The sequence below is a fragment of the Salmo trutta genome, chromosome 30, assembly GCF_901001165.1.
Source record: "Salmo trutta chromosome 30, fSalTru1.1, whole genome shotgun sequence".
Taxonomy (NCBI): Eukaryota; Metazoa; Chordata; class Actinopteri; order Salmoniformes; family Salmonidae; genus Salmo; species Salmo trutta.
In genome coordinates, this window is record NC_042986.1 from 33216083 (window position 1) to 33230917 (window position 14835).

Sequence of the window (14835 nt, forward strand, 5' to 3'; positions counted from 1 at the left end):
TGTTTCCTCTCTATCCCTCTGTTTCTCCTTCGTTCCCTATCTACACTGAACAAAAATATAAACACAACACGTAAAGTCTTGGTCCCATGTTTCATGAGCTGAAATAAAAAAGCATATTTCTCTCAAATTTGGTGCACAAATTTGTTTATATCCCTGTTAGTGAGCAATTCTCCTTTGCCAAGGTAATCCATCCACCTGACAGGTGTGACATATCAAAAAGCTGATTAAACAGCATGATCGTTACACAGGTGCACCTTGTGCTGGGGACAATAAAAGGCCACTTTAAAAATGTGCAGTTGTACAACACAATGCCACAGATGTCTTACATTTCAAGGGAGCATGCAATTGGCATGCTGACTACAGGAATGTCCATAAGCTGCCTCCAATGTCGTTTTAGAGAATTTGGCAGTACGTCCAACTGGGCTCACAACCGCAGACCACGTGTATATACACCATTTCTGTCTGTAATAAAGTAAATTTGTGGGGAAAAACTCATTCTGATTGGCTGGACCTGGCTCACCAATGGGTGGGCCTGGCTTCCAAGTGGGTGGGCCTATGCCCTCCCAGGCCCACCCATGGCTGCAACCCTGCCAAGTCATGTGAAATCCATAGATCCATAGCCTAATTTATTTATTTAAATTGAATGATTTCCTTATATGAACTGTAACTAAGTAAAATTGTTGAAATTGTTGCATGTGGCGTTGATAGAGAAGAGAAGCTGAAGAGAGTCTGAAGAGAGACTGAAGAGAGGATGAAGAGAGGATGATGAGCCTGAAGAGAGTCTGAAGAGAGGCTGAAGAGGCTAAAGAGAGGCTGAAGAGAGGCTGAAGAGAGTCTGAAGAGAGGCTGAAGAGAGGCTGAAGAGAGGATGAAGAGAGGATGAAGAGAGGCTGGTGAGAGGCTGGAGAGAGGATGAAGAGAGACTGAAGAGAGACTGAAGAGGCGGAAGAGAGTCTGAAGAGGCTTAAGAGAGGCTGAAGAGAGGATGAAGAGAGGCTGGAGAGAGAATGAAGAGAGGCTGAAGAGAGAATGAAGAGGCTAAAGAGAGGCTGAAGAGAGGATGAAGAGTGGATGAAGAGAGGATGAAGAGAGGCTGAAGAGGCTAAAGAGAGGCTGAAGAGAGGCTGAAGAGAGGCTGAAGAGAGGCTGAAGAGAGGATGAAGAGAGAATGAAGAGAGGCTGAAGAGAGGCTGAAGAGTCTAAAGAGAGGCTGAAGAGAGGATGAAGAGAGGATGAAGAGAGGCTGAAGAGAGGATGAAGAGAGGATGAAGAGAGGATGAAGAGAGCCTGAAGAGACTAAAGAGAGGCTGAAGAGAGGCTGAAGAGAGACTGAAGAGAGAATGAAGAGAGGCTGAAGAGAGCCTGAAGAGACTAAAGAGAGGCTGAAGAGAGGATGAAGAGAGGATGAAGAGAGGATGATGAGGCTGAAGAGAGGCTGAAGAGGCTAAAGAGAGGCTGAAGAGAGGATGAAGAGAGGATGAAGAGAGGATGATGAGGCTGAAGAGAGGCTGAAGAGGCTAAAGAGAGGCTGAAGAGTGGATGAAGAGAGGCTGATAACCCCCTCAGGCCACAAGTGGAAGACATCTGTTTTTAACTGAGAGCATTTCACATTTAACCTGCTCCCTCTATGTCACCAGGTCAATGTCACCAGGACAACACAACACAGTATTCTGCACGTGTAACAAATACAATAACATTTGATTTGATTTAGCAAATAAGTTACCTGCTAATGATGTTAGAGTAAAGACAACAATATAGGCTGCCATAAGGATACAGTCCTAAAGGATAAAGACCTAAATGTGAAGGATAAACTCCTAAAAGCAAGACAGTAGAAAGCAAGACCCCTCCCCCACCACCACATAGGCTACACACACACAAAGACACACACAAAAACACAAACACACACACTGTAGGCCAACAAAGCACCCAAAAGCTCCACCTGAAAAACAAAGGACAAAAAACAACAAGTGACCTAAAGTACACTTGATTGACACAAAAGCGCAGCTTCTGTGTGGCACACTTTGGATAATAGTACCTTCACATATGTACCTACTATGGTCGTATTTGAATGATGTATAGTTCTACTACTTTCTTGTATGTCTACGCGATTAGCTTTTAGTTTTTACAGCAGCCTTGCCCCCATGACCCCCAGTCTGCACGGCGTCGGTGTGAACGAGCGCGCTAACGACGTGTGAACCATCAGGCATGCTGCTGCGGTGACATTCCTGGGTTCCAGAACAATGGCGTCTATAGACAGGTGTACACCCCTCACCCCTTCACTCGGCGCAAGATGGCATATGCCATTTGCCCCCCCTTTCGTTATGTTAAACAGGGACACTCACGCCTAATGGACAGGGCGACTGGCACCTCAACACCACCAGTTATCTGGTTCTATCCGGCCTAGGTAGCCGTGGATGTTTAACCTACTAACTAACAAGGCCTAAACTACATTGAATTACAGGCCTAATTTCATTTCTATGTTTAACTGTTTCCTTGAACAGTTTTTGTTTTACAAAGTTCGACTTACTTAGGCAACACCCTGACACAAACCAATTAAATATATGGCACACAGAAGTGTCAAACAGTGTCTCTGTGTGTAACCTCTTCTGGGGGTTGACACGGTCAGTGAATTTCATGGCACCTTGGGCACTTTAGCGAGGTTTTACGGCGTCATATTGTTCCTGTCGGCTCGGTTAATTTCCCTCCCGGTCCCACTGCGAACACATGCGAGAGAACAGCTCCTCTTTTCATGCAAGTCGGGTGGTTTCCCGCAGAGCTCCTGCAGTGGAGAGCATGAATGAAGAGCACGCTTCCTTGTGTGGAAAGAGGAGAACGGTGCGCTTGTCTGCAGCGCGTTAATACAACTGTCTCCTTGCCTCTGTGTGCGTAAATGCTGCCATTGTTCGTGGATAATTCAGGGAGGTTGGAGTCCATTTTTAACCAAAGCACAGTTGACATGGCATAGGCTATAACACACAGCCCCATACCCCCTTAACGGCTCCGTAAAAACACGCAGTTGTGCAGAATTGACGATATAAAAAGGTGGCCTACATCTGAATTGTTGTTAAACTAATAGTTGCTGATAAGGTGTTCAGTGACACACATTATAGTTTCAGTGGCCGTGTTGCTTTGTTCCAACAGAGGACGCTCCAGCTTCAGTTAGGAGCAATTATCTGAGGAACAGCGTTTATTCTAGGCCTATTTCCATTAGGCAGGCTACATGGAATGTCACCTGAGAGCGTTCAACAAACTCTTGTGGGTTTATAAACGGTGTTTTGAAGATAACATTCTGATTCAATTAGGCCTGTCTATTGTTTTTAAATAAATACAATATTCTAAGGGTAATTAGCGATTTAAAAAAGAAGGAAAGAAATAGGAAATAGTGTATGCATTCTATAATACTGTTTTAAACGTAATTTCTACTAAATATTTTTTTCGTTTGTGGTAGCAAACCGAATTAGTCATAATCAGTGGTCTTGCGCACTAGTGCAGACAGGTGACAACAGGACATTTAAGTATTTGCATAATCTTCTTCGGAATGCGCTTTGCCTGCAATCAATTAGCAATTTTGGATTGTAATGTGAATAGATTCTGGTCTGCAAGCCAAGCGCGTCCATCATCGATCGGGCACCTGCGGTCAGCAAGGATCCTAGTGGCGCGTATTTTGGGGCGGGTGTGTCTTGAGGCGGGGATATCCTTACCCACCCCCTCTCCCCCCTCAGCTGCTATATCAGGGGGCAGACTCCCTGCTCCAACTTATCTTTTATCTGGTGGTCGATTGAATCATCCTTTTATCAACAACTGCGCCTCTTTGGAAACAAGAAAGTATCTTTGGACTTTTGGAGTGGACAGATTCTGCGTGCTGCATTGAGTGGTGCATAGTGAAGTGTCTTGGAACGCTGTGATTCAATTCCTTCCCTGAGAGGTTTGGGAGACGGGCACCACCCTGCAAGGAAAGAGCAGAAGTCATTCTTCATCTGCAAAAACAGAAATATTCCAGGCGTGCAAAGATGCCTCGGTCATTTCTTGTCAAGAAGTATTTCACCAACAAGAGGCCAAATTACAGCGAGTTGGAAAGCCAGAATGGTAAATTGTTTAAATCAAAACTTCTAATTCTGCACAAAGTTGGCTATTTTTGTTTAAATGACTAAGAGAACACATGTATATTTTAATCGAGGTTAGCCTAGATTTTAATTAGTGTAGCCTAACAGCAAGTGCACCTCATAACGGTTCGATGTCATGAATTCACCTTGGTGAGCGCGCAACCAAAAAAATAGACCGTTTTCCGTTGATACATCCTCATGAACCCGTTTAACAGTCGGGATCACGACCCCTCCAGTGTTTTGGCGATCCGGTGTCAATAAGCTGCGGAAATAGCGCTGCTGCAACCTGGACTCAGGAATTGATGTAACATAGTAAAAGTAAATCCGGGACACTTCAAATAGTATGTTACGTGGACTTCATCATCCTTTTCGTATGTATGTTACGAATTTGCTAAATGTATGATAATGTAATGAATTCCAATTTGTTGTTGCCAACATTAGCGTTACTAACGTTAGCTAGGTGACTAACGTTAGCTAGGTTTAAGGTTAGGTTAAAAAGGGTTAGGGGAAAGGTTAGCTAACATGCTAAGTAGTTGCAAAGTACTAAGTAGTTGCTTCCACCACAACCGACCAACCTACTTTCGTTTTTGCCTTCAGTAACCTTCTGTCTTTTGTAACCATACCAAACTTAACATATTCTATTTATTTGAGTTTCCCGGATTTCCATTTACAATGTTAAGCCTGGTCTATGAGATGAGGCTGGCTTAATAGGCCTATTTGGTGAGGAGCCAGAGAGGCAGATGGACAGTAATGGCTAGTGTGTGAATACGGTTGTGTCAACCTTGGCACCTAGTGTGTAACAAGGTGCACAAGATGCTTAACAGGAAAGGGTTCACATTTTTTATTGGTGCATTTATGTGTGTGTGTGTGTGTGTGTGTGTGTGTGTGTGTGTGTGTGTGTGTGTGTGTGTGTGTGTGTGTGTGTAAGAGTTGTGGCCCATCTCTTTGCGGCAAGTGCCTATGGTGAATTGGGAAGTTAGCTAATCGAGTCATTTGGCTGGAACAGGGCTGCGTTGAACACTGAGTTTGACTGTAACAAGACACTGAGAAGGAAAACAAGTTACCTGTGTAATTAGATTTAACTGACTCTTTCTCACCCCCTCCAGCTCTCTCTAAACATTTATAACATCTCTCCCCCCTCTCTCTCAGCAGTCATCCCAGAGAGCTATCCTCTTGCTGAGCTCCCGATGAGGGACAACAGCTCTGTGCTGACCTACTACCCCACCGCCCTGCTCTTCAACATGGACGCCCTCCCTGCACCTCTCTCCCCTGTGTCCCCTGTCTCCCTCACGTGTCCCCTGGACCTCAGCAGCTCCCCCTCCAGCAGCAGTGGGGAGGATGAGGAGGAGGCAGGGCGCACATCGGACCCCCCCAGCCCTGTACCCCCCCACCACATCTACCACTGCCTCCACTGTAGCAAGACCTATAGCAGCCCCTCAGGCCTCTCCAGGCACCAGCTCACCCACTGCCCCAGGGGCAGCGAGATCAGCTCCATACCCAGCCAGGCCTTGCCTCGACCAGCCTTCCTCTGCAAAAACTGCCCAAAGGAGTACACCAGCCTGGGGGCTCTGAAGATGCACATCCGCTCACACACCCTGCCCTGCGTCTGCACCACCTGTGGAAAGGCCTTCTCCAGACCCTGGCTGCTCAGAGGACACATCCGCACACACACTGGTGAGTCTTACCCTCTACATTCTTATGGCACTGGGATTGTTATAGGGGTCTTTATTACACTGTTGGATAGTTGTACACATTGTAATTACATAGTAATAACCCTTATGTATTTCACTATTTTTATTGTTTCACTCACTTCTCTTGGACCTGCACTGTTGGAGCTTAAGAATTTCACTGTACCCTGCAATTACATCTGCGACCCTGTGCATGTGACTAATAAACCCATTTTTCTGTGGGGGCCTGGTAGGTTGACATTTCCAGTTCAAACTGGTTGAAGCTTAGGGATTGGCCAGGCATTGATATGCATTAATGTCCCCTGAGGTGTAAACACATGTTATTGCTCCTGGTGACACTATCTTATCTCTGTGTTTATGCGAGGAAATAAGTCAATCAAAAGTCTTGAGTCAGCAAAGGGGATTGCACATCATTGATGTTTTGGTTACACAATCTTTATCAAGACAAGTCTCCTAACATCTGTCTCTCTCCCTTTCAGGTGAGCGCCCGTTCTCCTGCCAACACTGTAGCCGTGCATTTGCGGACCGCTCCAACCTGCGGGCCCACATGCAGACCCACTCTGAGGTGAAGAAGTACCAGTGTTGTTCCTGCTCTCGTACCTTCAGCCGCATGTCCCTGCTACACAAACACACTGCCTCCGGCTGCTGCCCTGCCTCCTAGACACACACCTAGACACACACCTAGACACACACCGACCCAGCGGCTTAGAACGTTTGGCCGAAGATGCCACGGTTGTTCAGTTCCCCATAAGGGATGTTTACTGCGATACAGACTGTAAGTTGCTCTGGGTGAAAGTAGGAACCGACTGTAGTGGGACCACAGACAATGTTTAGAGGGGGAAGGATCCCCAAACACTGTCATCCATCAATTTGGAGGGGTATTAGGCACCCCCATTGAGCAACCTCGTGGCCTGAAGGACAGGGATGGGAGGTTCTGAAGTGCCTTCCATTTGTGTAAAAAAAAAAAAAAAACCTGACAATTGAAAACAAGTAAATGTTTTTCATATTGTTGTTATGCATAGAGACTTGATGGTGACTGTGAGGTCAATCAAGTGTATATGTGTGTGGAGGGAGCAGCTGGACATGCAGTTAATTCCCAGCATACCCCTCGGTGCCGGCTGGTCCGGGACTGTGACCATAGTGCAGCTGCTGGCGTGTGTGTAGAAAGTGAATGTCGTCTCTCATAGTCCACAGACACAGCATACATGTATCGGGACAGGTGTGTGTGTGGACAGCTGTCTGTATGGGGTTCTGTGGAGGCAGGGTACTGAGAGATGTGTTAGCTCTGACATCAACAGTTGACTCTCATCTCTTCTCCCTCCTCACCTCTCATTCCCTCACCCCTTCTCCCTTATCTCCTCTTCCCTTATCTCCTCACCTCACCTCCTCCGCACCTTTTTCCCCGTTACACCTCCCCACCACACTCCTCACCCACATAACATTTGCCAGAACCAAGCCATTGGGATTTGTGTGCTTTGGTCACAAGTCAGTTGACCATATCAGAATGACCAAAGGCAGTCTAAGTCCTATATCCAATAGGTAACTGAACCAAAGCCATTTGAACCATCTGCACGTTAACATTTTCAAATCAAACTTTTATAAATGCCTCAAATAATTTTGTGAAAGTTTTATACAGATTTTTATAAAGAGAGTTTGTATGTGCAATCTTTGCCAATTTGTCAGGAACATGATGCTCTATTTAAGCTACAAATAACTTTGTGATTTATGATGAGATGTATTGATATGATTCCTAAACCAGCAGAGATGTTCCTTTCCACTGCTTGCCATATGTAAATAAAGCTTTGTCTTAAATCTGGTCTTGGTCTGTTATTGGCAGAGGAGGTTGGTGGCACCTTAATTGGGGAGGATGGGCCCATGGTAATGACTGGTGCAGAATTAGTGGAATGGTATGAAATACATGGTTTCCATTCCTTTTCACTCCGTTCAAATATTATTTGGCAACTATAACTATACATGTATTGTGCTGTTACCACACAATAACCACACCATTTAACATTTTATTTGTCACATTGGCCCAGCGTCATCCAGGTTAGGGTTTGGCCGGGGTAGGCTGTCATTGTAAAATAAGAATTTGTTCTTAACTGACTTGCCTAGTTAAATAAAGGTTACATTTATATATATATATACATACTGCTCAAAAAAATAAAGGGAACACTTAAACAACACATCCTAGATCTGAATGAAATAAATCATCTTATTTACTTTTTTCTTTACATGGTTGAATGTGCTGACAACAAAATCACACACAAATAATCAATGGAAATCCAATTTATCAACCCATGGAGGTCTGGATTTGGAGTCACACTCACACTACGCTGACAGACACAGCAAACCTTCTTGCCACAGCTCGCATTGATGTGCCATCCTGGATGAGCTGCACTACCTGAGCCACTTGTGTGGGTTGTAGTCTTCGTCTCATGCTACCACTAGAGTGAAAGCACCGCCAGCATTCAAAAGTGACCAAAACATCAGTCAGGAAGCATAGGAACTGAGAAGTGGTCTGTGGTCCCCACCTGCAGAACCACTCCTTTATTAGGGGTGTCTTGCTAATTGCCTATAATTTCCACCTGTTGTCTATACCATTTGCACAACAGCATGTGAAATGTATTGTCATTCGGTGTTGCGTCCTAAGTGGACAGTTTGATTTCACAGAAGTGTGATTGACTTTGAGTTACATTGTGTTGTTTAAGTGTTCCCTTTATTTTTTTGAGCAGTGTATATATATGAATACAATACAAGAATACAAGGTGGAGACCTTTACCGTGAAATGCTTACTTACAAGCCCTTAACCAACAATGCAGATATAAGAACATATTTAGTAAATAAAGCAAAATAAAAAAAACAAGTTACACAATACAGGTACTTTGTACATGTAGGTAGGGGTAATAAATGTTGATATAGTACTTTAGAGGTACTTTGTACATATAGGTAGGTAGGGGTAATAAATGTTGATATAGTACTTTAGAGGTACTTTGTACATGTAGGTAGGGGTAATAAATGTTGATATAGTACTTTAGAGGTACTTTGTACATATAGGCAGGTAGGGGTAATAAATGTTGATATAGTATTTTAGTTAGTCATTGTATATTGTGTACAGATTAGATGAGGTAATTTGTACATGTTGGTAGAGGTAATAAATGTTAATATAGTATTTTAGTTAGCCATTGTATATTGTGTACAGGTTAGTCGAGGTACTTTATACATGTAGGTAGGGGTAATAAATGTTGATATAGTACTTTAGTTAGTCATTGTATATTGTGTGCTGCTCTATCTCTGTGTCAGTGTGCTGCTCTGTCTGTATCTCTGTCTCTCTGTGTCTCTGTCTATGTCTCTGTATCTCTGTCTCGCTGTGTCTCTGTCTGTGTCTGTGTCTCAGTCTGTGTCTCTGTCTGTATCTCTGTCTCTCTGTGTCTATGTCTCTGTCTGTATCTCTGTCTCGCTGTGTCTCTGTCTCTGTCTGTGTCTCAGTCTGTGTCTCTGTCTCTGTCTGTGTCTCAGTCTGTGTCTCTGTCTGTATCTCTGGCTCTCTGTGTCTCTGTCTATGTCTCTGTCTGTGTCTCAGTCTGTGTCTCTGTCTGTGTTTCTGTCTGTGTCTCTCTGTGTCTCTGTCTCTCTGTGTCTCTGTCTCTCTGTGTTTCTGTATATGTCTGTGTCTATGTCTCTGTCTATGTCTTTGTATCCGTCTGTGTCTCTGTCTCTGTCTATGTATCCGGCTGTGTCTCTGTATGTGTCTGTCTGTCTTTGTCTCTGTCTCTCTGTGTCTCTGTCAGTGTCTCTGTCTGTGTCTCTGTCGATGTCTCTGTCTGTGTCTATGTCTCTGTATCCGTCTGTGTCTCTGTCTGTGTCTATGTCTTTGTATCCGTCTGTGTCTCTGTCTCTGTATGTGTCTCTGTCTGTGTCTCTGTCTGTGTGTCTGTCTATGTCTGTATACAGGTGTGTGTGAGAGTGCAGACATGTTTGAGTCCCTGGTGTTGAGGGATGTATGGAACACCTGCACACACCTGCCATGCTTTCAGCACAGATTACACAGGGCAGTGTGTGTTTGAGCACATACGCATGTGTGTGGCTGCTGAGCCAACAACACATGGACAACACATGTTCTGGAGGGGTGCATGAATGGACTGACTGCAGGTGGATAGAGAGAGAGAGAGAGTGCAGTTTGGATGAGGGGAAAAGAGTGAGAGGTTAAGCATTAAACACACCGAGAATCTCACTGCTGATAAACTGCCAATAGGTATTTATAACAGTGGGAGGCCGTTCCTTCTCTTGCTAGAAGAAGTGGTACCTGCTGCGTGCCGACCCGGTAGCGACAAACCTGCCGTTTCTACTTGATGTTGAGCCAATCAGAGAGCACAAAACCCCACATGGGAAGCCAACAGGAGTGACAACAAAAAGGAAAAAAGAGGGCATTTCCTCCGTAAATCCATGGTTAAACGTCATGAGCCAGTCACACTTCATATGCAGTGTAGGCTATAGGATGTTAGCTAGCTAAGTAGTACACAGACGCAATGCACACAACACTAGATTTTTCCTCCAAGCTATCTTACTACTGTAGCTACTATTGACATTATAATTAAATCACAATGGATTAGTTTCCATAAAACAGCTGCCTGTGTTAGCTGCCAAGTTACTGCATTGTCCTTAGCTAGCTAGCTAAGTTGTTCTAGCTAGTGAATATGCTAAGGTTAGCTAGCTAGCTAAACATTTGGCTATGGGCTGGCACTGGCAGTAGGGATTATGGTGAGTGAATTAAATTGTTTCTTCGGCATCATGCTAGGTAGTTCTCGAGCTGTGACCATCTTGGTAGTATCAACAAAGGTTTTTTTACAAAATAGCAACGTTAGTGCAGCTAGCTAGCTAACATTGGAATCTATACCAAAAACTAAGCCAAACACACACACATGCATTGCCAAACAAGGCTATTGCCACCTTCTGGTTTGGAGTATTTTAACAAGGCTGAGTGGCTGACGACTTCAAGGTCTTCGCTCTCTGAACACAAAAGAGACCCCCCCACACTCTGTTCAAATGTGCTAAGTACTGTCATCAGGCAAATGTTTGACAATCCTACAGGTGTGTCTGAGTTATTGGGGTGGGAGATTAAAGAGTGAGAGACCAGCAAAGAAAGACATAATGAGCTTTTGGAAACCTGTGCCTGGCTCCAACTGAGAGATAGTTGGCCCCTAGGCAGGAGGTAGCTTGAAATCAGCAGAGTTTGAGAAGCCCTCCTGACCCACATGCTACACTGTACTGCTGCAGGCCTGGATACAGCTGGACACAGCTAGACACAGCTAGGCTAAACCCCAGCAGAGCATTAACCCCCAGCTCAACTCAAGCTGCAGGATAAGCCAGGCAGTCTCTGGTCCTGGCCGCTAGAGCCACAGTGTGTCTGCATTCTGCTCTGCCATCACAGTGTGTCTGCATTCTGCTCTACCATCACAGTGTGTCTGCATTCTGCTCTACCATCACAGTGTGGCATTCTGCTCTGCCATCACAGTGTGTCTGCATTCTGCTCTGCCATCACAGTGTGTCTGCATTCTGCTCTACCATCACAGTGTGTCTGCATTCTGCTCTACCATCACAGTGTGTCTGCATTCTGCTCTACCATCACAGTGTGGCATTCTGCTCTGCCATCACAGTGTGTCTGCATTCTGCTCTGCCATCACAGTGTGTCTGCATTCTGCTCTCCCATCACAGTGTGTCTGCATTCTGCTCTGCCATCACAGTGTGTCTGCATTCTGCTCTACCATCACAGTGTGTCTGCATTCTGCTCTACCATCACAGTGTGTCTGCATTCTGCTCTGCCATCACAGTGTGTCTGCATTCTGCTCTACCATTACAGTGTGTCTGCATTCTGCTCTGCCATCACAGTGTGTCTGCATTCTGCTCTACCATCACAGTGTGTCTGCATTCTGCTCTACTATCACAGTGTGTCTGCATTCTGCTCTGCCATCACAGTGTGTCTGCATTCTGCTCTGCCATCACAGTGTGTCTGCATTCTGCTCTGCCATCACAGTGTGTCTGCATTCTGCTCTACCATCACAGTGTGTCTGCATTCTGCTCTACCATCACAGTGTGTCTGCATTCTGCTCTACCATCACAGTGTGTCTGCATTCTGCTCTACCATCACAGTGTGTCTGCATTCTGCTCTACCATCACAGTGTGTCTGCATTCTGCTCTACCATCACAGTGTGTCTGCATTCTGCTCTGCCATCACTGCCCCTAGACATTGTAAGCTAGACCCTGTTTTAACCCCAGTTATAGGGTCTAACCCCAGCTATAGGGTCTAACCCCAGCTATGGGGTCTAACCCCAGCTATAGGGTCTAACCCCAGCTATAGGGTCTAACCCCAGCTATAGGGTGTAACCCCAGTTATAGGGTCTAACCCCAGTTATAGGGTCTAACCCCAGCTATAGGGTGTAACCCCAGTTATAGGGTCTAACCCCAGTTATAGGGTCTAACCCCAGCTATAGGGTCTAACCCCAGTTATAGGGTCTAACCCCAGTTATAGGGTCTAACCCCAGCTATAGGGTCTAACCCCAGCTATAGGGTGTAACCCCAGTTATAGGGTCTAACCCCAGCTATAGGGTCTAACCCCAGTTATAGGGTCTAACCCCAGTTATAGGGTCTAACCCCAGCTATAGGGTGTAACCCCAGCTATATGGTGTAACCCCAGCTATAGGGTCTAACCCCAGCTATAGGGTGTAACCCCAGTTATAGGGTCTAACCCCAGCTATAGGGTCTAACCCCAGTTATAGGGTGTAACCCCAGTTATAGGGTCTAACCCCAGCTATAGGGTGTAACCCCAGTTATAGGGTCTAACCCCAGCTATAGGGTCTAACCCCAGTTATAGGGTCTAACCCCAGTTATAGGGTCTAACCCCAGCTATAGGGTCTAACCCCAGTTATAGGGGTTATAGGGTCTAACCCCAGCTATAGGGTCTAACCCCAGCTATAGGGTGTAACCCCAGTTATAGGGTCTAATCCCAGTTATAGGGTCTAACCCCAGCTATAGGGTGTAACCCCAGTTATAGGGTCTAATCCCAGTTATAGGGTCTAACCCCAGCTATAGGGTGTAACCCCAGCTATAGGGTGTAACCCCAGCTATAGGGTGTAACCCCAGCTATCCCATGGTCTTGGTACACTCACACATATGGCCCATTTGACCCCCTTCCCTGCCTCCAGCCTTTCATACTACATCCTGGCTAAACCCCTGACTGACTACCCCTCAGCCTACGCCTGTTAACCCCTAACTAACGCCCCCACACATGGGTAGGTTATGTGTGCAGTATGCCCTGCCCTCCTGACCCATACAGACCCTGACCCATACAGTCTTTCTGAGGTAACGATGTGTTTCTACCCATAGCGGGGACTGGCGATGGGGTGTGTGTGTGTTTTGGGGGGCGAGGAAGGCCACAACAGGGCCAGAAGGGGCTCAGGTTCCCTCATTTGTGTGTAATGTAAATAGAGCCACCCCACCTTGGAAAAGGATCCCAAAGTCTGATGTAGTGGATAGATGGTGTGCGTGTGTGAACATTTTTTTTCAGTGTTTTATAGGGTTATGGGCATGTGTGAGTGTGAGTTTGGGGGAGTTTGATGTAGTGGATCTACACAGATGGTGAGTCAGAGAGAGAGAGAGCCAGGGCAGGGGGACTGAACTCTGCTTGATCCCCCGATGGTGTCAGGTTAGCTGGGCAGAGAGAGGAGCGTGGGTGGGTAGGTTGTATGGATGGAACTTCTGTGTATGTGCACATGTGGGTGTGCATGTTTTGTTGAGTGGTAGAGGATGACGTAATGGAGTTCACTTCATTTCTTTTCAGTCATATTGAAAATGACACTTGTCATGCCAACCAATTTGGCAGTAGGCCTAACGCGGCTCTAACTAAACATTTCACTCAACAGTCAGAGGTAATAGAACCCCCGCTGGGCTGAGTGTCTGGTGGCAACAACATCTGTCTGTCACACTCACACACACACACACACTGGCACCCAGTGAAAATACATGCGCGTGCACGCATACACATAATAGTGCAAGTACTGACTCAAGTTTTATATTCATTTTTGTAAAAAAACCACGTTATTTTCTCCATCGATGAAACATAAGCTGTGCCAGCCAGCCAGGGGGGCATATTTGGGCTATTGTCTGTGTCTGTGTAGGAGGCACCCTTTTACCCTGTAGCTCTGAGGCAGTGAGATCACTGGAGATGCTGGTGTCTTTCTAAGAGTGTGTGTGTGTGTGTGTGTGTGTGTGTGTGTGTGTGTGTGTGTGTGTGTGTGTGTGTGTGTGTGTGTGTGTGTGTGTGTGTGTGTGTGTGTGTGTGTGTGTGTGTGTGTGTGTGTGTGTGAGAGATCATGTTTGTGATGTTGGTGTGTGTTTTTATGTCCGAGTCACACATGCAGCGCCTGACTAATGTGACATTCCTGAACCATTACTGACAGACACACAATGCAGTGTGTGTGTGTGTGTGTGTGTGTGTGTGTGTGTGTGTGTGTGTGTGTGTGTGTGTGTCAGTCTGAGAGAGAGACAGAAGGATGGATAGAGGGAGAGAAACAGAACCAGGAAACAGAGAGAAACATCTCATTGAGATAGCTGTGTTGTGCAGTTTAGGTTAGATAATGCAGCATGTTCTGCTGACCTACTTTACACAGAGAGGGAGATGGCTTCTCTGTTTCTGTCCCCCTCTTTTAACTCTCCTCTACTGCAGTGTTCTCTCTCTCTCTCTCTCTCTCTCTCTCTCTCTCTCTCTCTCTCTCTCTCTCTCTCTCTCTCTCTCTCTCTCTCTGGGACACAGGAAGTGAGCTGTCAGGCTTGCATAAACACCACCAATCCGGCAGCGCTGATAAAAAACATCTGGGTGGGTCGCACATCAGTGTATGTGTGTTTGTGTACATGTCTGTGTGTATGTGTATGCGTGTGTGTGTGTGTACACCTGTATGTGTGTGTGTGTGTACGCCTGTGTATATGTGTGTGTGATGTACCTATGTGTGAAGGAGGTGGGGGGTATACCACTGCACATCAATAAGTCA

The 14835-nt window shown here is 45.8% G+C and overlaps 1 protein-coding gene across 2 annotated transcripts; it reads left to right on the forward strand.

Annotated features, from left to right (window-relative positions):
• The first annotated feature begins 3711 nt into the window (after window positions 1–3711).
• On the forward strand, window positions 3712–7603 carry snai1b (snail family zinc finger 1b). Of its 2 annotated transcripts, none has more exons than XM_029723896.1 (3): window positions 3712–4086; window positions 5253–5777; window positions 6271–7603. In XM_029723896.1, exons 1-3 carry the CDS (start codon window positions 4011–4013, stop codon window positions 6450–6452), a joined length of 783 nt encoding a protein of 260 aa, XP_029579756.1. In that variant the 5' UTR covers window positions 3712–4010; the 3' UTR covers window positions 6453–7603. The 2 variants fall into 2 exon arrangements, with proteins under 2 accessions (XP_029579756.1, XP_029579757.1); XM_029723897.1 differs by having other exon boundaries at window positions 5256–5777.
• The last annotated feature ends 7232 nt before the right edge of the window (window positions 7604–14835 follow it).

What these genes read in the sequence shown, in the direction of transcription:
- snai1b (XM_029723896.1), top strand. Translation starts at nt 4,011, where the DNA reads ATGCCTCGGTCATTTCTTGTCAAGAAGTATTTCACCAACAAGAGGCCA. An exon ending in CGAGTTGGAAAGCCAGAATG is followed by an intron (nt 4,087 to 5,252) that starts GTAAATTGTTTA and finishes CCTCTCTCTCAG; the next exon opens with CAGTCATCCCAGAGAGCTAT. An exon ending in ACACATCCGCACACACACTG is followed by an intron (nt 5,778 to 6,270) that starts GTGAGTCTTACC and finishes TCTCCCTTTCAG; the next exon opens with GTGAGCGCCCGTTCTCCTGC.